The 25,676-nt window shown below is 48.3% G+C and overlaps 2 protein-coding genes across 2 annotated transcripts; one reads left to right on the forward strand and one right to left on the reverse strand.

The window, feature by feature from the left end:
- Positions 1-870: 870 nt before the first annotated feature.
- On the reverse strand, positions 871-14,685 carry ZSCAN32 (zinc finger and SCAN domain containing 32). The gene is given in 12 exon segments (XM_069541402.1): positions 871-2,736; positions 2,738-3,473; positions 4,572-4,726; positions 4,728-4,995; positions 4,998-5,053; positions 6,443-6,452; positions 8,616-8,658; positions 8,660-8,719; positions 9,038-9,132; positions 11,966-12,131; positions 13,449-13,999; positions 14,605-14,685. Coding segments are annotated over 11 exon segments (2,073 nt in total). The 5' UTR covers positions 13,812-13,999; positions 14,605-14,685; the 3' UTR covers positions 871-2,615.
- A 172-nt stretch (positions 14,686-14,857) lies between these two features.
- ZNF174 (zinc finger protein 174) lies at positions 14,858-23,641 on the forward strand. Its single transcript, XM_060031619.1, has 3 exons — positions 14,858-16,109; positions 17,103-17,325; positions 20,117-23,641. The coding sequence occupies exons 1-3, from the start codon at positions 15,702-15,704 to the stop codon at positions 20,716-20,718; spliced, it is 1,233 nt and encodes a 410-aa protein (XP_059887602.1). The 5' UTR covers positions 14,858-15,701; the 3' UTR covers positions 20,719-23,641.
- The last annotated feature ends 2,035 nt before the right edge of the window (positions 23,642-25,676 follow it).

Raw genomic sequence — 25,676 nt, forward strand, 5'->3', positions numbered from 1 at the left:
TCTGGCTTTGGCTGTGACCACCCATCAGCCACCTTAGGCTGAGAAACCACAGCAGATGTGTGAAAAGGGAATGGTGTGCAGGCTTCGCGCTACTTCTCTGGGTTGTGAGAATATTTATTTGATCCTGTCTGTGGCAAGTGGTTAGCAGTCCTTGGAAAAAAGGCATGCTGTCAGTTGAAAAATTGTATCAATGAGTTAAAATGTTTCAGTGAGGAAGGGATGTACAGACACTATATGGAGAGCCCCAGTATTAAACGTACAGGGGAAAACTGGCTTTTCAATGGATATCTGAAGGGCTGAAGCAAACCAGAAGTATAAGTTACACGTCAGAGGAAATGGATAGACTTGAGGGTGTTGCCTTTTGTACAACCTACTTCAAATTTATTCTCAAGTGGTTGGTGCAGTGATCATGCTGATTTGTCAGTGGGACGTAGACACTAAGGTAACAGAGGTGGTAACTGTAGGAAGCAGCGACCACACAGGGAGTAGGGGGAAAGGTTGGGTTTATCAGAACTCAGAAGCAGGTTGGGTTTATCAGAACTCAGAACTTAGAGGAGTGGCCCTGCGGAGCTGGAACTCAGATCTTGGGGCTTGGGGGCTGGGTGTGCTGCCTGACTTGTGCTGTATTTCTGAGGGGTCCAGTAAGGCTGGTTCTGGAAGGAAGATACAGTGTGTTTCGTTCACTGCTTTGTATTTGGCTTCTGTGTAATACCTGGTACTTTATAGGCAATCAAATGTTTCCTGAATGAATGAATAACTGGATGTATTCTCCAGTTCTTACTGTCTGCTCCAGACCCTCCCGAGAGGCTGACAGGCAAGGGCTGCACGCTCTAGTACTGTGTTCTTTCTTCTGCCCAGCAGACTACAGGATAAAGCAGTTTGGACGGTGGAGGCAATCTAAGAATGCAAGGAGTTCAACAGTTGCATCCCAGTTTCCCTGGTTACCGCAGACCCAGGAGTGGGAGGAACCTGCCTGTGAGGCCTGGGTACCTGTGCTTCCTTAGCGATTCCATTGACTTTCACTGGCTTTCCTCACTTATCAAAGCCAGCTTCTTTGAGCTGGTGTACAAAGCCCTTCAGTAGTTGATCCACCCTGGGCTGTCCCCCTCTTCCCCACCATGATCTCCAATGAAGTCAGGCTGTCCCCCAATGGGTCACATTCAAGCCCATCTCTTTGCCTTTGCCTGAACTTTCCTAAGGTATCATTTTTTCCCACTCTCTGTAGAGCAGAGGTAAGTATGTGACTCTGGGAACTGACCTGCATAGCTTGTCCACTGGGCCATGTTCAAGGACTGTGTATGCAGAGAACTGTGGGATGGGCCAAGCGAGACTCAAGCTGAGGAAACACTGAAGTATATTTTTCTGTCCTGCCTTTGCTTCTCTTTTTCTAAATTAAAAAAAAATTTTGGGGGGCTTTGAGGTAGAGTATACATTCTCCTTTGCTCATCTGTAATTCCTCAAGAAGGCTTAAAGCAGAGACCATGACACTTGCTTTTCAACAAAGCTTAGGCAAGGTACTGACAACCTGCATGCACAGGCCAAGAACCATGGACAACTTACCCATCTTTCACATTTTATCATAGAGATTTCACAAAAGCTTAAACATCTATGCCTTGTTCTGGATCAGTAAGCTTTAATTTTGGCTCTTCATGCTCCTCACACCCAGCCTTCTTTTCACCTGTAGTCAGAGCTGCCTGCAGCCCCTGTGTTTTCCTTACTCCCCAACCCAACTGTATTCCTTCTCTCCCCATTTTCTGCCCCTTATTCCTTCTCTGCATGTCCTACTGTCCCGAAGCAGGTTCTACCCTTGGATCCTCTTGAGGACCGTGCAGGCTTCTGCATGAGAATAAAGTTTCTAATGGAGAAAATTTCAACCAAAGGCCAAAGAAGTAGAGGGAGAAACACCTTTATTGTCAACAGAAGTGGTAATGGTTATAAGCTTGTAGAAAGTGTTAACTATAAGAGACAATAAACCAGGAACTGGGGTGGAGGTGATGGTAAAATGAGGAATCTTACAAAGATTAACCTAGATGTTACCCTAGCTCTGAGATTACATCACCAAGGGAAACAGATTTAATATTGCCCAGAGGCTTAACCTCTCCTTCCTTTCCTTTGTTCTTTCTTTGGTGGTGGCTGGATTACAGAGTAGTGATCTGCTCTTAAATTAGCAGTAGTACCTAACACTAGGTGTCAGAGGTCAGTTGTTGGTTTAGAATACATCCAGGCTGTTAACTTTTAGATGTGCTTCCCATGAGGGTGGAGAATTTCTTCTCTGACATGGCCCAGAAACAGTGCTCAGGCCACTAGCCCCCCCATTCTCTGTTGGGAACAGTCATACCCAGGTTTCCTGGCAGGACTTATGGATCCTGTAGCCTTGTCCCCTTCAAACAGAATTGAAATCGACAATGAGACAGGACCCAGGAGTCCCAGGCAGAGCCAGAAAGAGTTCAGCATTCTTACCCTGATTCCTATTCCTGGACATGGTTCTTAAGATCCGGTTGTCAATAAACCTATAGCTAAGCTGGGGATTGCCCAGTAGAATTCTCGACAAGCAGAAGGAAGCGCCAGAAACACGTGTTGACATAAGGAATTGATCCATCGGGTTTCTTCCACACTCATAGCACATGCCTTCCTTCCTGGGATATGGGAACCTCTTCTGTGTGCACCCCCTGATGGTGGATGAGGGAAGGGTTCTTAGTGAAGATTTTCTCACACTGAGAGCACTGGTAAGGCTTTTCCCGTGTGGGTTTTCTGGTGGGCACTCAAGTGGGAGCCATTGTTGAAGCTTTTCCCACACTGCCCACACTTGTGTGGGCTCTCCCCAGTGTGGACTCGCCGGTGAGCACTGAACTGGGAGCTGTTGTTGAATCTCTTTGCACAGACAGTGCACTGATAAGGCTTCTCCCCCGTGTGGGTCCTCTGGTGGACAATGAGGCTGGAGCTCTGGTTGAAGCTTTTACCACATTCCCCACACTGGTAGGGTCTCTCCCCTGTGTGAGTTCTTAGGTGGGCAGTGAGGTTGGAGCGCTCACTGAAGCCTTTCCCACACTCACTGCACTTGTGAGGCTTCTCTCCCGTGTGGATTCTCTGGTGTCGAACAAGATAAGAACTGCGGCTAAAGCTTTTCCCACATTCATGACATTTAGAAGCTTTTTCCACTTTGGGGACTGGCTGGTGGTGAGAGGGAGAACTCTGAGAGCAGTTTCTCCCACACAGGAAATGTGTACAGGCCTTTTCCCCAGTACGAAGTCTCTGGTGACTCATTCTCTTCTGGGATGGGGATTTCTCCTCACTCTCCCCCGGAGAACATCTTCGTTGCCTTCTTGACACTGGAGCACCCGCCCAGCCTCTTTTTAGCTCAGAATGCCAGAAGACTTCACTGGACTTTCTCTGAAAAGGCTTGCTCATTTCTGCTTCCTCTGTATCATCCCATTTCCAATTCTCTTTTGTAATCCCGCTCTTGATCTCAATACCTGCAAGAAGAGAAATACATCAGACTGTCGGGACTTCCCTGGTGGTGCAGTGGTTAGGAATCCGCCTGCCAATGCAGGGGACACGGGTTCGAGCCCTGGTCCAGTAAGATCCCACATGCCACGGAACAACTAAGCCTTTGTGCCACAACTACTGAGCCTGCACTCTAGAGTCCGTGAGTCACAACTACTGAGCCTGCGTGCCACAACTGCTGAAGCCCACGCACCTAGAGCCTGTGCTCTGCAACAAGAGAAGTACCGCAATGAGAAGCCCGTGCACCACAATGAAGAGTAGCCCCCACTCACCACTAGAGAAAGCCTGTGTGCAGCAACAAAGACCCAACGCAGCCATAAATAAATAAATAAAAAATAAAAAAAATACATCAGACTGTGGAGCAGGAAAACAATGGAATGAGGAAAGAATTACAACTAAACTACCTTTAAGAAGAAAAACTAATTGGAATTCTCATGTGATTCAGGCTTCTGCTAATTAAAAACCTAAGTTTTATTTTCCAATTGTAATATTTTTAAGCTCCAAATTCTATGATCACAGGTAAATATACCCAAAACTCCATCCACCCACTTGGCTCCTATTGCACCTCTTTTTGGATGTTCTGACACAATGACAAAATGAGTCAAGGAGTCAAGCTCTTTGTCATCTGTCTCAGTTCTTGAATAGCCTGGCTTCTGGGAAGAGTAACAAAAGGCCACCCCGGGTTTAACCATCTCAAACAGGAAGAAGGCAAGTTGCTGGGCATCTGGGAAGCCCAGGCTTAGATTTGAAAGGAGGGTCAGTGCTGGAGAAGGAGAGAGAGTCTGGGCTGGAGACCCGACTGGCCATCTATGGACGCAAAGTAAGTGCAAATCCATGGGGAAGAATGACACGGACCCTGTGAAAGAGGCCAGCAAAGCAAAATCGGGGCTCTGAAGTGCAAAGGAAATAATCCTTAACCATGAAAACCAAGACTCTCTGGCCTATGTCAGGTCTACATCAAGATGATGACAAGGCCAGGAGCAGAATGGCTCTCTGGTGATGCCAGGCTAACGGTCCTAAGTGGACTTTCCCATGCTTTGACCAAGAGTCAAAGCCAAGAGTCTTACCACGTCTGTTTGGGAACAGGTCTGGCAGGCCAACCCTCCTAACTGCCTGGCCAGGATCCCTGAAATCCTCTTCCTCCCAGTCTTCACCATCCACGGTGGTACCTTCTCCAGCCTCTGTGGGCCCCCCATTCTGCTGACTCAGCTCTCTAGCCTCAACTTCCCTCTTGGCCAGGATCAGTACTGCTTGCCATAGTAGGTGCAGAGGCCCAGGGGCTGGAAAGGGCATCAGTTTCCTCGTAAAATATACAAGGCTCAGGCACATAGCCTCTCCTCATGTTGCGGGAACTCAACTGCAGGCTTTTGAACTTGGCACGATGCTGCTCTGGGGTCTGCAGAAAGCTTTGCTCCTGGAGTTGTTCCACCAAGGCCCTGGAGATCTGGCTGTTCTGCTGATGGGTCTGGAGTTTTTCATAAAACTGAGAATGGCCAGGAGTGTCTTGGTCTCTTCATAGCCCCAGTGCACACTTGCTGCCAGGAGACAACTCAGTGACCAGAGCAGGGCAGGCTGATACCGCAGTGCAGGGTTTTAGCAGCCCAGGAAGCCACATCCTAGTCTCTCAAATTATGCCATGCTGGCTACTGTTGTTCCTGGGGAGATCTCACTGTGCGCTTGTTCCTAAAGCAACAACTTCCAGTGAAATCCTCTCCAGCTGAGGAGGGGTTGTAGAGTCTTTACCAAAGCTTCTGCTTTTATTTCTCTTTATCCTGAATCCCACTAATTTCCCCTGAGAGATGATTCACGATAAGCCTCGAGCTTGTCTGTCTCCAGGGTGGTGGGAATCTCTGAGGGTGAGTGGCCATATAAGAGGACCTGGTGAACAGGTAAGACTTGGATGGAAGCAAAGATTCACAAGAGAGAAGATAGGATACTTCTGCTAAGTCCCACCTCTCATGTATGAGTCCCTCCTGATCTGGCTCCTGTACATCTGTTTATATCTCTTGTCATCCCTGTGTATGTAAGAAACTGAATTACTGCAGGTAGTGTCCCAAGGTGAGAATAAGTAGTAAAGGTCTGGGAAGAGCAGTTCAGGAAGGCTGGTTACTCAAGAACACTCAGCACAGGCCCCACAGGGGCTGCCCATCTGGGCCGGTGGCTGAGGGCTCATTTGTCTAGAGCCGTCCCAGCAAATGCATTCTGATCACACCTGGTCATGATGCTCTGAAGGGCACGCAGCCTCTTCTCGTCACCCTCTAGTCCACTCTGCTCTGAGCCACTGTCTTCTTGTGCCTGGATTACTGCAGTGGCCGCCTACCTGGTCTTGACTCTCCTCTGGACCTCCTACAGTCTCTCTCAATCCAGCTGTCAGAGTGCGCCCCTCCTCTTCATTCAACTCAACTAACCTCTGTGAGTGCCAGCAGGCCAGTTTCTGAGAAATGCAACTGTCATATGACATGGACCCTGCCTTCAAGAAGACCACAGTCCTCCAAAGGTTTCCGTAAGAAAACGGAGACACAAACACGTGTTTAAATAGAGTTAAGTGTCAAATAAATTGAAATTCTCAACATGATCCTTTTAAAACTATTACTCCTCTGCTCAGAATCCTGCAAGGCTACCCCATTTCACACAGAAAAAGCCAGAGTCCTTACAAAGTCCTCTATGTAGGGCCTAAGGCCCTAGGTTAGTGCTTCTCAAAGTATCTGTGAAGAACCAGTTTTTTTTGTTTTTCAAAATACATTGAATATGCAGTTAGATGGTGCAGCAATGTCAGATTGCTATAAAAGTTTCTAAACGCTTGCTCTCAATTTCACTCTCAGTAGTGCTGCCCCACGTGATCTGGTTCTGACCTTGTTTATTACTCTCATCCCCTCTCAACCTGCACCAGGCACACTGGCCTCCTTGCCCAGGCTCCTCCGGCTCAGAGCCTTTGCACTGGTGATCCCCTCTGACTGTTACAGTCTCCCCAGAGAGTCACACAGTTCACCCATTCTCCTTCACATCTCTAATGTCATTTTCTCGGTGAGAACTACCCTGACAACCCAAATTAAAAATGCAACCCACCCTCTGTCCCCACATGCTCCATCACTCTTATTCTGCCCCATTGCCCTGCAGCTACAATGGAACCTGATTCCCAGACTAAGATGACAGCTCTCTGAATCCACACAGCGGCTCCAGCTAGGACATCACCCACCTTCCACAGAGAACACAGTGCTCCTTCCCCAGGCTAACATTAGCTTCGTTCTTTTATGTTCAGTTAACAAAATCTAGATATAACATTTACTCACACAATTTACTTCTTAGGTCACAGAAACAGCCCAGGCTTTGGCTTTACAATTTCACAACTCAAAAGAAAATCCCCTGGGTTATTACCAAGACAACATAATGGTTTAGGTACTGCTTTTCCCTGTGTGTAACCTGCAGGTGGCCGAGTGAATGGCTTTATGGCCTTCATCCCAGCATTTCCCCAGCAGTGAGGGAACAGGAACAGTCCTCAACTTACAGCTGGAAGACAAGGCACAAAGTGGGAGCATGGTTTGCTTATAGGTGACAGTACCAGGACATGTGTGCCGAGAGGCCCTCGCCCAAGTGGCTCTGGAGCTGGCTGTAGGTGTGGGGACTCCAGTTTCCTGGACTGGCTGCTTCCTGTCAAATTTGTAGCTGTCTCAGGGCTTCCTTGGTGGCGCAGTGGTTGAGAGTCCGCCAGCCGATGCTGGGGACACGGGTTCATGCCCCGGTCCGGGAAGATCCCACATGCCGCGGAGCGGCTGGGCCCGTGAGCCATGGCCGCTGAGCCTGCGCGTCCAGAGCCTGTGCTCCGCAACGGGAGAGGCCACAACAGTGCGAGCCCCGCGTACCGCAAAAAAAAAAAAAAAAAAAATATTTGTAGCTGTCTGAGCCCCCCACTGTGTCCTCGAGCCTCGCCTCTTTGCGCTTCCATGGCCCTTGGCTTGGCCCTTTGGCCTCAACAGCCCTGTCTGCCAAGCTCCTGGGAGAACTGGAGGAGCCCTGTGAGGCCGGCAGAGCTTCCTTCTCCTCCTGAAGGGCACAGGGTGCCTGGCTGCAGCCTCCCCTCCTTCGACAGTCACTGGCCCAGAGGCTTCTGAACTGGTTCATGCTGCTCCAGAGTCTGGTGGAAACCTCGTTCACACAAGAACTCAGCGACTTCCCCACAGAGCTGGCTGCTCTGCTGGTGCTCCTGCAGTTTCTCATAAAACCGAGGCTGCTGAGAACAGACAGGAGAGTCCCGGTGTCCTCGGCCGCCCAGGGTGGGCCAGGCTCTGTCCCATTTGCTGAGTCTGGCTCTTGTGCTTCACCCTTGATTTCTTCTTCCCTGTTTGCTGGTGTCTCATGGGCTTTCACTCTAGTCTCCCTTGTGGAAGTCTTAGGCCTTTTCCTTGCCCTGCAGCCCTGCATACCTGGGGTCCCTGCGTGTTCTCTGATCCAGCCCAGGATGTCCTTCCGACCATGAATGAGCAACCCTGCATGTGGAGATGCAGGGAGGAGACATCAAGGCTGCAGAGCATCTGTCTCTGAATCTGACGGTCGGGGAGGCTGCTCTGAGGAGGAGCAGCCCAGATGGGGCAAAACTGATTTGAAAAAAGGCAAGAGATCGGTCCAGAGACTCTGAAAAAGGGCTCTTGTTGCCTCCTGAAGGGCCTGGGCATAGAAGTAGACTATCACGGTTGGATTCTCTTGTCTTTCAGTCTCCTCTGCTCCCCAGGACCTATCACAGCTGTGTGTGTGAGCACAAGTTCACTCATCTCTCCCCTGTTCCCAGCACAGCCTGTGCCTCCCTAGCTGCTGTCTGTCTTCCCTCTCCACTCATCCTCTGCCTCCCACACGCTCTGTCCCCACTGCCCCTGTCATAAGCCCGTGCTTTCCCTTCCTTCTATCACTCTGTCCCTCTCTGTGTCTTCCTTTCTCTGTGTCTCTTGTCGCCTCTCAGTATGTTCCTGTTCCTTCTTTGCCCCCACCCAACAGGCTCCCCACTGCCTCTCTGTCTCCTTTCCTCTTGGGTTCTCTTGGTCTGTCTCCAGACAACTGAACACATTCACTCTGGACCTAGAGGGAACGTGGATCCTTACCCAGCCAGGCGTTTCTGTCACTCTTCTGTGTAACATCCCTGTAGAGGGCCCTCTGTTCGGGGCCCAGGTGTTATCTGCCCTTCCTGACAGAGGGATATGGCTCTGTCCTCACATGTGGCTCGTCCCTGTAACAACACAGGGGTCTGCTGCTACCGATAAAATAGCACCGCTCTAGCTTGGGGTGGGGCAGAGACAGGACCACGGGTATCAGATCAGGGGCAAAGCAAGGCAGGGAGAGGTCAGGCCTCCAAGAGAAGGATCGGGATGGGTAAAGAGCCATATGATGATGTCAGTGGACAGAACAAGGAAACAACCCAAGAGAAACTCAATGGACCACGTAAAAATCTTTCCAGCATCTCTAGAAAATAAGGGACTTTAGGCTGAGAGTGAGCGCAAGATGAAAGGGGAACTTAAAGAGACAAAAGGTATCCACCATAGCTCACCTGGGCCCCAGCTATGTGGAGCACAGCACCTGTCTCCTGGTCTCTAAGACCCCTCCTCTGAGGAAGGTTCCTGGGAGCCTGCAGAGTAAGCCAGGCTGGGGGAGAAAACAGCCACTGTTAGAGGGCGGTCTCCACCTAACAGCCACAGAGCAGAGGTTGTGAGTGGGGTCCCCAGGCCAGCAGCCTCAGCAATACCTGGGAGCTCATCAGAGATGCATATTCCTGGGCCCCACTGGGATATAATGAATCAGCAACTCTGGGGGTGAGGCCTGGGAATCTGTTTAACACGCCCTCAGGTGAGTCTGATGCATAGTCAAGTTTCAGGACCACTGCCACAGCCAATGGCCTGTGTGTTAAGAAGTTCCTTTCACCAGATCTCTCCTGACATAATAGCTTTAAAAAAAGGTTTTTTCATTCTAAAGAAATATGTGCATAGTATATATATATATTTTTTAATTTATTTTTATTATGTATTTATTTTTGGTTGCGTTGGGTGTTCGCTGCTGTGCGCAGGCTTTCTCTAGTTGCAGCGAGCGGGGGCCGCTCCTCGCTGCTGTGCCTGGGCCTCTCAGTGCAGTGGCCTCTCCTGCTGCGGAGCACGGGCTCCAGGCATGCGGGTTCAGTAGTTGTGGCTCACAGGCTCTAGAGCACAGGCTCAGTAGTTGTGACGCATGGGCTCAGTGGCTCCGCGGCATGTGGGATCCTCCCGGACCAGGGCTCGAACCCGTGTCCTCCTCATTGGCAGGCGAACTCTTAACCACCGCGCCACCAGGGAAGCCTCATAGTATATTTTTTAAAAATTTTAATAGAATACTTGGGAGCAAGGGGAGGGAATGTCTCATTGCCCAACCACTCAGAGATGACTATAATGCTTTTTTTTTTTTTAATTTATTTATCTAGTTTTTGGCTGTGCTGGGTCTTCGTTGCTATGCGCAGGCTTTTCTCTAGTTGCGGCGAGTGGGGGCTACTCTTTGTTGTGGTATGTGGGCTTCTCACTGCAGTGGCTTCTCTTGTTGTAGAGGACAGGCTCTAGGCGCATAGGCTTCAGCAGTTGTGGCACATGGGCTCAGTAGTTGTGGCTTGTGGGCTCGAGAGCACAGGCTCAGTAGTTGTGGCACACAGGCTTAGTTGCTCCGCGGCATGTGGGATCTTCCTGGACCACGGCTCAAACCGGTGTCCCTTGCATTGGCAGGCAGATTCTTAACCACTGTGCCACCAGGGAAATCCCCTATAGTGCTCTTAAAAATACCATGCGAATTCGATTCTTTTTTTTTTTTTCAGACCAAGATAATACATTCTTTTCCAGATCCCCATCTTCAAGAATAGTACAAAGAAAATGGTACATTTTGATGACTTATTAGTGGAACTTGACCCCTGGGGAGGTTTCACCACTTGGGAGCAGCCCGCAGGTACGGTGAGCTGAGGTTGCAGAACGTGGAACACAGTGAGTCCTGCCCCCTTTACTCAGACCCCAAAGTCTCAGAAATCACACACCAAAGAGCACAGATGTTCCCAAGGATTAAAAGTAAATAAATTCTAAATGGCAAAGTTTTCTAACATATTGATAGTGTATTTACTTCACTTAAAAAATACGAAAGCAGGGACTTCCCTGGTGGCGCAGCGGTTGAGAATCTGCCTGCTAATGCAGGGGACACGGGTTCGAGCCCTGGTCTGGGAGGATCCCACATGCCGTGGAGTAACTAGGCCCACGAGCCACAACTACTGAGCCTGCGCGTCTGGAGCCTGTGCTCTGCAACAAGAGAGGCCGCGATAGTGAGAGGCCCCCACACCACGATGAAGAGTGGCCCCCGCTTGCCACAACTAGAGAAAGCCCTCGCACAGAAACGAAGACCCAACACAGCAAAAATAAATAAATTAATTAATAAACTCCTACCCCCCCCCCCAAAAAATACAAAAGCAAACAAACTCTTAAGACTGTTTCTCATTTCATCAACAGAAGCTTGCCTTTTTAAACAGCATGAAGACACAGTGCTTTTCTTTAGGATCTGAGTTAAATAAAGGTAAGGGGGCTTTAAAATAATTACTTAGAAACCTGTAAGGGCAGCTTTGAATTACACAGAAAAGGCAGCAGTGGCCTTTACATAATCTAGAAATGTATGCAGCCAAAGTGCTTCACAGAAAGAGACTTATAAAGATAGAGCCTTGGTCTGTCTGCGCAATGGAATATTACTCAGCCCCCAAAACAAACCAAGTAGTGATACTTTGTAGGCTGGAAACGTGATAAATGAGAGAGACTAGAAACAAAAGGTCATATATTGTAGGATTCTATTTCTATGAAATGTTCAGAACAGGCAAATACAAAGAAAGAGAATGAGGAGCAACTGCTTAATGGGCATGGTGTTTATTTTGGGGAGGATGAAACTTTTGGAATGAGACAGAGGTGGTGATAGTACAACATTGTGACTGTACTAGATGCAACTGAATGGTTCACTTGAGATGGCTAATTTTACATTAGGTGATGAATTTGAGATCAATTAAATTTAATTAAATTTTTAATTAACCTTTTTCTAAAAAATTAGGATAATTTTTTAAAAAAGCACTGGAAGAAAGGAAAAACTAATAGGAGAAATGTATTTTGGAAGAGATTAAGCTGGATGGAAGGGGGTTGTATTCAAGTTCATGAAGAACCACTCTGTAGAAGGTGAGGTAATTATGCTCACCTTTAGTAACACCAGATTCAGAAGCAATAGAATTAACTTGTGATAAGAGAGAATTAAGCTAACACATAAAGGATCTCCACCCACATTTTAAGGGCTAGTACCATCAACTATAATTTGAAAACTTGATTTTTGGATGTATCTCAAAGGCATTTAATCTGGAACCCAGGGGCCAACTTGAGCTCAGACCTGTATTTCCAAGAGATGATTGTCCCTCACACCTTGGGGGAGGGCAGAGGCTTCTGCTTACCTTCTGACTGTCCCCACGGTCTCTGGGGTGAGCTCCGTGACCCCTTCACAGGCCATTCTTCTGGAAGAACCCCCTGTTTCAGGTGGGATCTCAGTGATTCTCTGGCTGCTCCCAAGGAGGCCGTCTCCTCGATGGGCATTTTCAAGTCCTTCCCAGATTCCGGGACCTGAGAACAGACCCCATCATCTGTCACTACAAATTCCTGTCTAAAGTGACAGAGGAGAGATACTGAGAGGTAGCTGGGGTATCACCTCCCTTACTGCTTCTCACTTCCACTTCCTGCTCTCCCCTTCACCTGCCTGATGGGTTTCAAATAGCCGTTTTAACCCTTACATTCCTATACTGTTTTCATTCACATTAAGAGTGTGATCCTGAAATGGTGGTGGACAATAAGGGAGAGATGGTCCACACAGAAATGGCAAGGGGAACCGGGACCAGGATGACTGTTAGCACAAAGGGATTCCCGCTCTGCTTAGGTCCCCTCTCCAAACTCTTAACTTCGTACATGTGCTCCACTGCCCTTCTCCATCCATCCTGGTTATTATTAACAGTCTCCAAACCATGGATATTAAATTAACTTCCCCCATTTCTAATGCATCACCACCATACTGCTCCCCCCTCCAAATTATGTCAAAACCTTTCAATCCTATGAAATTTCACCGACACCCCCTTCACCACTCTTCCTCCTACAGCTGGTGTGCACATCCGCCTCCTCGCTGGGAGACGCAAGCACATCCTGATCCAGCCATGCAGACTCGGGCGTCAGCAGGCTGCTTCCTGCTCTGGCCACAGTCATGTTCAGGCTGGCACTCCTCTGACCCACACTCCTCCGTTACTTGTTGCCTCTCCCAGATTTCTGACCTGGATTTCAGCCGCCTTCTTCCCACAGAATCTCCCACAACTGAAGCCCTCATGTTTCTTTTCCTTCTCCTGTGCCTTTCACACCCCCCTTCTCCCAAAATATACACGACATTACACTGAGTGGATCTCAGACCGAGTCCTTACCTCTACAAGTAGGTATTTTGTGAAACTCATCACTGTCCCAAACTGACCACTTAATTCAGGCAGCAAGGACCGGCTCTAATATGACTTTGTTTAGTGTACAACACATGACACACTCCTTCAAGGAACCTTCTAGCAAGACAGATTAGATTTAAATTCAACAACATCTCTAATTTTCCTGACCTGCTGAGTGAAGGATTGTTGTCCTTTTCCTCGCCTTGTTTTGGAGAGTGTTATCTCACTTTAATTAGTGACTCCAAGGTTTCAGTGAATATATGAATGTCTAAGTTATTTCAGCAAATGAGAAATTCTTCCCATAGACCAAGGACATAGGACCAAGGCAGGATAGCTAATACTTTCTGGGCAGCAGACAGCTTCTGGCATTTCTCAGCTAAGCACCTCTCCAGTAACTGGATTCTTGAGCTCCTCACACCAACTTCTTCATGACTAAAACCACAAGGTTCTGACTGCCTTTTCTCACCTGCTGCCCAGGTGTTCTCTGTACATCCTCAACCAGAGCCACAGCTTCATCACCATTTTCTGGACACTGCTCCCTCACCCAGCTCTGGATCTTTTCTGGCAAGATGGTCAGAAACTGCTCCAAAACCAGCAGCTCCAGGATTTGCTCTTTTGAGTGTGTCTTAGGCCTCAGCCACTGACAACAGAGTTCCCAGAGTTTGCTAAAAGCTTCATGTGGACCAGCTACCTCCTGGTAGCAGAACTGCCGGAAGCGCTGGCGGGAAGCTTCATAGTCAGGGCCGTTGTTGTGCAGGGCTGATTTCTGTCTCTGTGTGGAGTCCTTGCTTGGGGACGGGTGTGCCTGGGAACTCCTTATTGCAGCCATGGTTTGCTTCAACGAACTGGCTTACTGGTTGCCACTTCCATCCTGCAGATCAGATTCCATCTCTTTTCTTATCACTGGGAAGCGGGTCTCCTGGATACCAGTGAAAAGTGTGTCTTTTTGGAATCAGAGACATGAGCATTTCATAGACATGCAGACTCAGACGCACACTTGAAAAAGGCTCAGTGAGGCTGAAAAGAATCAAAAAAGACAGCATGAAACCATCCCATATTCCTCCACTCTAGTTCTTATGTTTTTTTTTTTTATGCAGTACGCGGGCCTCTCACTGTTGTGGCCTCTCCTGTTGCGGAGCACAGGTTCCGGACGCGCAGGCTCAGCGGCCATGGCTCACGGGCCCAGCCGCTCCGCGGCATGTAGGATCTTCCCAGACCGGGGCACGGACCCGTGTCCCCTGCATCGGCAGGCGGACTCTCAACCACTGCGCCACCAGGGAAGCCCAGGCTGATTTCCTTTTTATTCGGCAAGGATGCCCTGAGTACTCCAGTGCACTCGGTGCTAGGGTTAGGTCCTGCGGCTGAAGTGGACTAGGAAACAAGTCCGCGGGCTCCCGCTCCGGTCTCCCGGGGGTGAGACGGGCAGGGCCACAGGCCGGAGAGAGTCCGCGCTGGGGCACAGGGATCGGGACACCTCTGGCCGGCTCGGGTGGGCCGGGGCGAGGGGCCGCGGCACAGGAGGGTGACCGCCGAGCGTGCGAGGGGCGCCCTGACCTGGCCCAACTGCCTCTGAGACGACTGCCAGCAGCAAGCCCCCGGCCGCCAAGAAGCGGAGCACTCACCTGACGCACTCACTCGCGACTCCCCAAACTCGCTCGGCCACCGGGTCGGAAGTCAGCACCGCGAGACCCCGCGCGGATCCGCCCACTGCGCTTGCTCGCGAGTCTTGCCAGCGGACTACAACTCCCGGAGTGCACTGCGACGGCGGGGTGCCGTTCTCGCCAGCATCGACAGACCCAGCAGCCGATAGATGAGAGAGAACGCCCCCGAGGAGCCAATCCCTCTGCGGAGGAGGCGCGCTTTCCCCTGGCACAGTTTCGCGGCAGCCTGTGGGAGTGTCCGCGACGAGCGGCTTTTTCCCCGCCCTCAGCCTTGGCTCCTGGGTTCTGGTTCCCCGGTCCCCAGAGAGGTGAGTCGGCTGCAGGTGGGCGTGTGGAGCGGGGCTGTCGGCGGTGCTGCCGTCGCAGGCGCCACCCCCGGCTCGCACCCGGCCACGTAGTTGAGCCGCGCGCCAGAGTGCTGCAGCTTCGCCAAGCCCCGGGCCAGCTGGGGCGCGGAGTCGGAGCCGGGCGCCCTCGGAGGCCGGAGCGGCTGGGCCTCGGAGCCTCGGGGGTGAGCAGCCGCCGCGTCTCCGTGTACCTTGCTCGCTAGCAGGAGGTTTCCGCTAACTCACAACCCCCAGCGTGCGCCGTGGCCTGCCTGGGCTCGCCCTGTAGCGCCCGGCGAGATGCTGGAAGTCGGCCTGTGGAGGATGCGGGGGAGCTGGTGCAGGCTACCTGGATGACAGCCTGAACTTTTCCCAGGGATTCCTGCCAGCCCATTAGGTCACGTTGCGCATTTTCCTCTGAGACCTCTTGTGCTTGCCGCTGAAATAAAAGCGGTATTTCCCCCAGTTTCCTTTTAGGACATTATGACTTTTCTCCTTTGCAAGACAGTTCAAGAAACTGGCAGAAAAACAAACTCTTCCCACTCTCAGGGACTGTGTTGTCTTCAGGAGTTTGGGGTCAAGTTCAGCGAATGAGGAGGCTCTGTTTGCATCCTTTCCTTTCCAGTATCCTCAGAGGAGCTTCGTTTCTAGCATCTTTCTAGCATTCAGGGCCATGATCCCGAAGGCTTGAGCTGTTTACAAGGAGAGAGAAGCTGTCTCCTGAGCCCCAAAATGGCGGCTAAGATGGAGATAACTTTGAGCTCGCAGTCCCACATTCAGGCTTCCTCCAAGCAAGAGAGACATATAATAGCAAAACTAGAAGAAAAACGGGAGCCCGCTCTGCAAAAAGACTGGCCCGATCCTGAGCTCTCCCGCCAGAGTTTTAGACGGTTTTGTTATCAAGAGGTGTCTGGACCCCAAGAGGCGCTCTCTCGTCTCCGGCAGCTCTGCCGTCAGTGGCTGCAGCCTGAGGTGCACACCAAGGAGCAGATTTTGGAGCTGCTGGTGCTGGAGCAGTTTCTGAACATCCTGCCTCCGGAGATCCAGGCTCGGGCCAGGCATCAATGTCCAATGAGCAGCAAGGAGATTGTGACCCTGGTGGAAGATTTTTACAGAGCAGCCAAGGGACCAAAGCAGTGGGTAAGGAGGGTACTTTCTGTGGTCTCCAGGATTTCTTTTTCATCTTTCTTTTTCATCTGGTTAGTGTTTGGTTTCTGGACCCCTCCCTAGATAGAGTCCAGAATTTCAAACGTTGCTTCTGGCCTCTATTTGGAACCCTCCTCCCCCCACCCTCCTAGGGAGATGTAACAGGTTTTCAGAAAACCCAGCCACAGGCATTCCAGTGAGAAAGTAGAGGATCAAGTAAGGCTCTTGAAACTTTGCTGACAGATCTCCCCTGACGCTTTCTTTTTGAAGTTTTTCTACAGTCAGGATTCATAGCAGGCAGGGTCATTCTACTGGATAGGAATTTGATTTGGGGGGAACTTTATTAGACCTTGTCCGAAGTATCTTGCATATTGCCTTTGGATCAGGAAACTCCAGCTCAATTGGCTAGTATTCCTTCCAAATCCCACCCCCAAGTCAGACCGCAGTAGGAGCCTAGGGAGGAAGCAAACAATCATGTGCTTTGGTGAACGGAAGCAGTTAGGGAACAGGGGTAGGGCAATCCTCTTACTACTGAGATCTCCTTACCAGGAGAGCCTTGGGCAAAACAATTTACTGGTAAGGGTGGTTTTTAATGGCCCCCACCCTACTGCTTCCTGATCCTATGGGGCCTGTTTCCTCCAGAAGCAGGGAGGCAGGTGAGCATAGGGTAGGAACCTGCTGGGTGGGTGTCATGGCTGACCCTGATATATTTGTGCCTGCTTTCTGATGACTTTGACTCCAGGCCTTGAGAAAGCCCCAAGCTTTAAGGACAGGAAGTATCGGCTGATTTGAAGCAGCCTCCTTTTGGTCATTCTGCACGTCCTTCCCTTTGCTTCCTTTGAGAGTTTCTGCATTCTCTCTCAAGGTTGACCCCCAGGCCATTATCAGAAATTTCCGGGGAAAAACAGTCATTACAGAGCAGTGAGAGGTCAAGCTGCCCTCAGACAGTCCTTGAGTTGTGCTCTAATGCATGGGGCTTGTTCGTAGGTGGCTGTTTGTATGGAGGGCCAGAAGGTGCTCTTGGAGAAAACTGGATCCCAGCTTGGAGAACAGGAATTGCCAGACTTTCAACTGCAAACTCCTAGCAGATATCCCAGGGAGAGCTCTCTGGAGGAGACATCCCAGGCAGGATCTCAGGATCAGCGGAGCCCCCGTCATTGGGAAAAATCCCTGCTCCTCCAGGACCCAACCCCCAAATTGGCTGAGACAGGTAAACACTCGGTGCCTCTTCTCTCCCTCTCGTCATCCCCTTATCGCCGTCAAAGCATTTCATGGTTCTAAAAAGCCATAGACCAGATATTGGGTTTTTTTCCAATATTGTATGTGATAGTAGATCTTTATTCTCCAACGAATTTCACGAATTAGAATGGTAGTGTTACTAAAGTGTGCTTTTATCATTTTCTGTTCATGACTATTTGAGAATCCAGTGCACAGGATTATTCTAGTGCCTTCTTTTCTGTCCCATTCAGAGCTACTTATAGTGAAGACAAATCCAAATATGACCACTGATGAACTTCCATTCGAGCTGTGGCTGAGTTTCGTCACTTAAAATAGTCCCATGTTTAGAAGGGACCTAAACAAGATTCTGCTAATTAGAGAAAAAAAACTCTCTCCGTTTTATGTTCTGCCTCTTTCTCCTCCTGTGACATTGTCCGTGTCCATTTCCTTATCTGTCTCTGGTACAATGCCAGTATAATTGCAGGCCCTGCTCCACACAGTCCTGTGGTCTCTCTGACTGAATGAAAGTGACACTTTGGCCAGTCTTGGTGATGTGAATACAGGATATGGTGAACAGGTTAGAGAAGAAGGTTACAAGAAAGCTAGATTCCTTAAGATTTGCTACATTCAGCGAAACACTTTGATTTCATTATTCTCAAAACTCATGAATGGAGAAGACCTAGGGCATCCAGCAGGAAAGCACTGTGGCCCTGGCTGAGGTCCCGCCTCATAACCTACGGCCTTCATGGTCCTAAAGAAAGTGGACCACACGTACTCCCTTCTTCTGCCTCAGCAGAGGCAGCTGGGTGTGCATGCTGTCTCCATTTCCTTTTATTTGATTCCAGAGAGGGTGGAGTCTCATGCTCAAGGTTCATCCATGTTGTAGCATGTGTCAGTACTTCATTCCTTTTTAATGGCTGAATAATATTGCACTCTGTGGACATTTCGTCTGTTTATCAGTTGATGGACACTTGGGTTGTTTCCACCTGTTGGCTATTATGAATAGTGCTGCTGTTAACAGTTGTGTACAAGTTTTCGTGTAGATGTCTGTTTTCATTTCTCTTGGGTGTACACCCAGGAGTGGAAATGCTGGGTCCTATGGTAACTCACTGTTAACCTTTTGAGGTTGGACTTTTCCAAAGTGGCTGCACCATTTTACATCCAGCAGTCTATGAGTATTCCAATTTCTCTACATCCCTGTTGACACTTGTTATTTTTTGTCCTTTTTATTGCATCCATCCTATTAAGCATGAAGTGGTATCTCATGGAGCTTTTGAGTTATTTCCCTAATGACTGATGATGATGAGCATCTTTTCATGTGCCTGTTGGCCAATTGTGTATCTTCTTTGTAGAAATGTCTATTCAGATCCTTTGCTCATTTTTTAAAATTTTATTTATTTATTTATTTTTGGCTGCGTTGGGTCTTCATTGCTGTGCATGGGCTTTCTCTAGTTTCAGCGAGCGGGGGTACTCTTCATTGTAGTGTCCGGGCTTCTCATTGCTGTGGCTTCTCTTGTTGCGGAGCACGGGCTCTAGGCATGCAGGCTTCAGTAGTTGTGGCTCGCGGGCTTAGTTGCTCCACAGCATGTGGGATCTTCCTGGACCAGGGCTCAAACCCGTGTCGCCTGCATTGGCAGGTGGATTCTTAACCACTGTGCCACCAGGGAAGTCCCCTTTGCTCATTTTTAACTGGGTTGGTCTTTTTATTGTTGTAAGAGTTCTTTGTATAATCTGGATACTTATGTATAATTTGCAAATATTTTCTCCCATTATGTGGGTTATCTTTTCACTTCCTTGATAGTATCCTTTGAAGCACAAATGTTTTGGATGTTGAGGAGGTCCAGTTTATCTTTTTGTTTGCTTGTGCAAACATACATATCGAATGTACTATTGCCTAATCCACCATCACAAAGGTTTACACCTTTGTTCTGTTCAAAGAGAGATAGGTTTAGCTCTTACATTTAGGTCTTTGATCCATTTTGAGTTAATTTTTGTATGTGTTGTGAGTCGGGGTCCAACTTCATTCTTTTGTATGTAGAAATCCAGTTGTTCAGCACCACTTGTTGAAAAGACTATTCTTTACTCCATTGAATTATCATGACAACCTTGTTGAAGAGCAGTTGACCATAATTGTGTGGGCTGCTTTTTAAATCTGAATTTAAATTAAAGTTAAATAAAATTAAAAATTCAGTTTCTCAGTCACACAAGCCACATTTCAAGTACTCAGTAGCCACATGTGGTTAGTGATAATAGCACTGTTGTGGAGTTTCTGTAATGAGGGTGCATGTCTGGCCCATATCTCAATTTCCAATCACATATGCTGTCTATCAACTTCATAATGGAAGAAAATACCACACTTACTGGATTTACCATTATTTGAAGAGAGTGGTGGTCAGTGTCCATGTAAGTGAGGGTATATTTGCAATGTTGAAATTTCTGATGGGTTTGCTTTTCCCTATTTCTCCTTTCTTAAACCTTTCCCCAAAGGTAGGAAGGAGGGAGGGGTTGGAGAACTTGTTTCCTAACTTTAGTATACATCAGAATCACCCCAGCTTCCACCTGTTAACTGCAGACTTCCAGGTTCCATCCCCCAGAGATTCTAACTCAGCAGCCTTGGGGGAGCAGGGGCAGCCTGCTTGGTGGACAGCTGCCCCAGATGAGTCTAATGCAAGTTGCCAAGTGGAGAACAGCACTTTGAGAAACTTTGCCGTGTATCTCATAGCTCTTTTGCTTGGGTTCTTTCTTTGAAGCCCAGAAATGAAACATATTCTTTATAATTATAGAGGCCTCCAGAATGAAAAGTGACAACAAGGAAAATCCACAGCAGGAGGGGGCTAAAGGAGCAAAGCCAGGCACCTTGTCAGTGGGCAAGCCCAAAGGGAATGGTCTGCAGAGCCCCGAACCCAGAGGGGCGACTGTGAGTGAGCCCCGGTTGTCACGGAGGCAGGTCAGCCCCCCACGCGCTCAAAAGCCATTTGCTCACTACCAGAGACATTGCAGGGAACTGGAATACATCAGCGGCCCCCTGAAGAGCCACCCACTGAGAGAGCTGAAGAAAAGCAAGGGAAGCAAAAGAAACCTGAGCAGCCGTTTGCAACGTCTTGGTCACCAGCCGACCCGCTCAGCGAAGAAACCATACAAATGTGATGACTGTGGGAAAAGCTTCACGTGGAATTCAGAGCTGAAAAGACACAAGCGAGTCCACACAGGGGAGAGGCCCTACACGTGTGGAGAGTGTGGGAACTGCTTCGGGCGGCAGTCCACCCTGAAGCTGCACCAGAGGATCCACACCGGAGAGAAGCCCTACCAGTGCGGCCAGTGTGGGAAAAGCTTTCGCCAGAGCTCAAACCTTCACCAGCATCACAGACTCCACCATGGGGACTGAAAGCAGGGCTGGGTCCTCTCTGTTCGGAAGAAGGTACTTGCATTTCTCCTTCCCCTCGCTTGCATGTAAATCACAAAGACCATCTGCGTGACTTACAAGGGAGAAAACGAGATCCCTGAGGAGTGATGGTGCCCGTCGGGCTGGTGAGGCGTCGGTCGGGAAGAGGCTGACAGGGGACTTGATCGTGCATGGGGTCGTGTACGATGATGGGGGAAGAGATGGAAGGTCTAGGCATTGGGTCAGAGAGCACCGGGGTGTCTGCTGGAGAGCGGGGAGTCACTACTGAGGGAGAATCAGGATGATCCTGCAGACGTGCCCCACACCTAGATGTTAAATCTCCTCCTGCTGCTTTATTTATCCTCTAAATCTGTTCAAGGATAAATCCTATATATAGTTATACATTTGCTGTCATACCAGACAATCTTTATCATTGCACACACTCCTTTAATAAAGATGAGTGATCTGCAAGAATTTCAAGGCAGAGGTTCATTGGAATGTAAATCCCCTAATATTCTTCCTGTCATTCCTGGCTGTTCATGACAAAGGAAGCATGAAGTGGGAGTATGGACACGTTTGTGTGAGGCAGGGGTCTCCAAGTATTATTGCTTTTACCAAATAAATACACATACACACACACTAAAGGTTCTTTTTATATCAAAGCACCTTTGATTTGGTAAAAGAAAAATCACAGCTGCTGCAACCCCCCACCCATAGTGATAAGGAAAAGCTACAAGAAGCAAGACTGCTAAGACAACAAAGGGAATCCTTCCTACTTTCCTTTCTCACTTAGGCCAGTAGCTTTAAGAATAACAAAATGCTTGGGGTGATGAAAATATACTAAAACTGAATTATTTCAGAGCAAGTACCCAAAATCATTGAAACATTCATTAATTTTATGATATGTAAGTTATACCTCAAAGAAGTTTCTAAAAATGACAAAATGTATTTATGTAAAATGTTAAAGTCCTAGAACTAGGCCTGAGAGATCATCTAATCCCACCCCTCATTCTCTCAAAATGGAAATTATAACCCAATCAGTATACAATTCTTAGTCACACTGGGCAAGCCAGTGGATCTCCTAGTTTAGAGAAGACTTTTGGTAGGTGGGTGCAGTATGTCAAGCAGGAAACAGGTGCAGGTAGCGTTCTTCCTAAAGCATCAGTATCCTCAGGTCACTGCTGGCCACCTCAGGGCTGTGGTTGTGCTATTGTGTGTCCCCCCACCAAGGATCTCAGGTTCCTCTGACCACAGAGGGACAGGTGCTCACATGGGCAGGCCTGTCCCCCAGGTCTTTGCACACACTGTTCCCTTTGCCCTTAGGACCCGCCGCCCCCACTCCCTCTCACATCTCACAAGAGTTGCCAGCTCTGCAAAGCCTCCTCTGACAAGTTCTAGGCAGAGGTAGACTTCACCAGTGGCGCTCAACCTGGTAGCAGTTTCGCCCCCTAGAGGATATTTGGGAACATCTGAAAACACCGTTGGTTGTTATGACGTGGGGGAAGGGAGCATAGCTCCTGGCCTCTGGTAGGTACAGACCAAGGATGTAGCTAAACATCCTGCAGTGCACAGGACGGCCCCAAAACAGTTATCTGTTCCAAATGTCAGTAGTACCAAGGTTGGGGAACTGTGCTATGTATGTTAAAAGCTCTTTAAGGACAGAACCTTGGTTTTCCATCACTTTAGCTTTAGAACTTAGCCCACACCCAGCCAGGAGAAATAGGTGTTCAGTAATTGAAGAGTTGAGGGCCCCTGCTTCACCCTGGGGCCCATTCCTGCCTGAATCAGAGATCCTGGTGGCAGTCTTTGAATGCAGTGGACAAAACCTCTCATCTTTTGAGCAGAGAGAGACTTAATGGGAGCCCAGTGGCCTGCTTCCTAGTATTTGGTGGCCCTTCAGAATCTAATCCAAGGTCCCTTTCCCAACAATTATGTTAGATGTTAGAAGAGTTTATTGTTAGGCCTGCCTGTTATCCCACTCCTGTCCCCTGCCTCTCACCGGTCAGAGCCTCCTGACTCCTTATTCTGTTACCACCTTTTTTTCTCCAGGCCAGTTTCACTGTTGTTTCTTAGTAACTTCCCTAATTATATTTACGTCTGTATTAGTTTCCTCTTGGTGCTGTAACAGATGACCACAAACTTAGTGGCTTAAAACAACACAAATGTCTTCTCTTATAGTTCCTGAGGTCAGAAGTCCGAAATCAGCTTCACTGAGTAGAAGTCAAGGTGTCAGGTGGGCTGGTTCCTTTGGAGGCTCTGAGGGGTGAATCTGTTCCCTCGCCTTTTTCAGCTTCTAGCGGCTGCTGGCATTCCTTGGCCTGTGGCCCCTCCCTCCATCTTCAAAGTGCGCCCCTCCCTCCATCTTCAAAATGCATCCGTCCAGTCTCTGTCATCACGTCACCTTCTCTTCTGACGCTGATCCTCCAGCCTCCCTCTTAGGAGGACCTTTATGATTATATCGGGTCCACCCAGATAATCTGAGGTATCTCCCCATCTCTAGATCCTTAACACACCTGCAAAATCCCTTTTGCCATATAAGGGAACATTCACAGGTTCCAGGGATTAGGATGTGGACCTCTTTGGTGGGGACTGTGATTCAGCCGACCACATCCATCTAGTGAATCAATTCGGTTAGTCAAAGACGATCTCTCCTAAAAGCAAAGGAACATAGATTTCCACTTTCCTTAGATTTGGGACAGGAAATCTCTCTTAAAATAAGAGCTTTGTTTACTTGGTATGTTTTGAAGAACCCGTGTATGTGTGTTTTCTGTCTTCTGATTATGAAATTAATAATTGCTAAATCTTAATGTCTTTGGGTACCTGTTCAACTGTGGACCTTGAATAAATGTGACAAAATCACCACTCTGAATATCACTCACTCCCAAAAGGTTTTCAAGCCTGTGATGCTGCTGCCTCCGCCAGCCCAGTTTTCCTTTGACAGGTAAGGCTCAGCTCCAGGTGAGGAGTGCCCGTGAGGGTCTGAAGTCCTGGTAGAAGGCCCCTGGGCACTCAGCCACATTTGCTGGTCTGTACTCACTTCTTCAAATGTGGGAGTCCCCATGTGTGGTTCCACCAGAGAGTCTCAGCACAAAACATTGACCTGCTGACTTACAATCGGCTACCCCATATGAGAAAATAACCTCTCTCCTTTTGTGTGCAGCCTTACCCATGGAGCGGTCTGTTAAGTGTCACCATGTTTTCTGAGTTTGCCCTGTACTCACCCATATGGGGGTGGGATGATTCCTACCTTGGTTATTTGGTCCCCGGCTTACCCCAGGAGACACGGAGAGGGGAAGATTCCATGCATATGTGAGGGATATGGACCTCGCAGATTTCTCTGAAAAGCATTTTCCATCTACAGCAGATAAGGACTTGTAAAACCCGTCCCATAATACTGTTATCGCTCCCAACAAAATTAACAGCTCCCAAATACCATCTGATAGATAGAGTTGAAATTTCCCCCAGATATTTCTAAAACCAAAATGCTATTTTTACAACTTTATTGAGATATAGTTCACATATAAAATGTATCCATTTAAAGTGTACAGTTTAATAATTAAAGTAGATTCACAGTGTTATACCACCATCACCATAATCTAATTTTAGAACATTTTCAACAGCCTAAAAAGAAACCTTTGGGACTTCTCTGGCAGTCCAGTGGTTAGGACTCCAGGCTTCCACTGCAGAAGGCACGGGTTCAATCCCTGGTCAGGGAACTAAGATCCCACAAGCTGTACAGTGTAGCCAAAAAAAAAAAACGAAAAGAAAGAAACCCTGTCTCATTAGCAGTCACTCCTCACTCCCCATCCCTGGGGCCCCTTGAGCCCCCTTCCTCCTTTCACTCAGCACAATGTCTTCAGGGTTCCTCCATGTGGTAGCACATGTCAGTACTTTATGCTTTTAGTGGCCGAATAATATTTCAGTCTGTGAACAGACCATGTTTTGTCTATCCATTCATCAGTTGATGGACATTTGGGTTGTTTCCACTGATTGGCTATTATGAATAATGCTGCTATGAACATTCATGTACAAGTTTTTCTGTGAACATATGTTTTCATTTTTCTTGGTTGTATACCTAGGAGTGGAATTGCTGTGTCCTATGGTAACTCTATGTTTAAGAATTTGAGGAACCGCCAGACTGTTTTCCACAGGGTCTGCACCATTTTCCATTCCCACCAGCAGTGTATGAGGGTTCTAATTTCTCCACATCCTTGTCAACACTTGCTATTATCTGTCTTTCTGATTGTAGCCACGCTAGTGGATATGAAGTGGTGTCTCATTGTGATTTTGATTTGCACTTCCTTGTTGGCTAATGATGTTGGCATCCTTCCATGTGTTTACTGGCCATTTGTGTATCTTCTTTGGAGAAACAGCTATTTCAAAACCTCTACCCTTTTAAAACTGGGGGTTTTGTCTTTTTATTGTTGAGTTGAAGAGTTCTTTATACATTCTGGATTCAAATCCTTATCAGATAAATGACTTGCAAATATTTTCTCCCATTCTGTTGTAATACTTTTGCACAATTGCAATAACTCTCTTTAAAGCACTGTCTGTCACCTGCCAAAATACAAAATTGACTAATACGGTAACAGTCCTGAATTACCAGTGAAACAGACGTGTGAGGCAAAATGTCACTCCTGCCTCTAGAAATTTGTCTGGACCAGATAAGGGCAGAGCCAACTAGGGTAGCCCCAGGAACCTACCTTGGTCTACCTACCTGACCTGACTTAGTCAAGTCTGAGGCAGCTCCATAGACAAACCAGAGTGGACTTGGTACCAGGCTAAGGCCAAGGATGGCTTTGCTCACAGCTCTGTTGTCCCCCAGCCCCCTGACCTGGATGTGTCACTTAAATTCTTCAAGCCTGTCTCCTCCGCTGGAAATGGGAAGACCCACTCTGCTTACCTCACATGATTGGTGAAGTGAACACACGTGTGTGAAAGTATTTTCTGTAAAGTGTTAC

Source organism: Delphinus delphis, chromosome 15 (genome assembly GCF_949987515.2).
Source record: "Delphinus delphis chromosome 15, mDelDel1.2, whole genome shotgun sequence".
NCBI classification, from domain to species: Eukaryota; Metazoa; Chordata; class Mammalia; order Artiodactyla; family Delphinidae; genus Delphinus; species Delphinus delphis.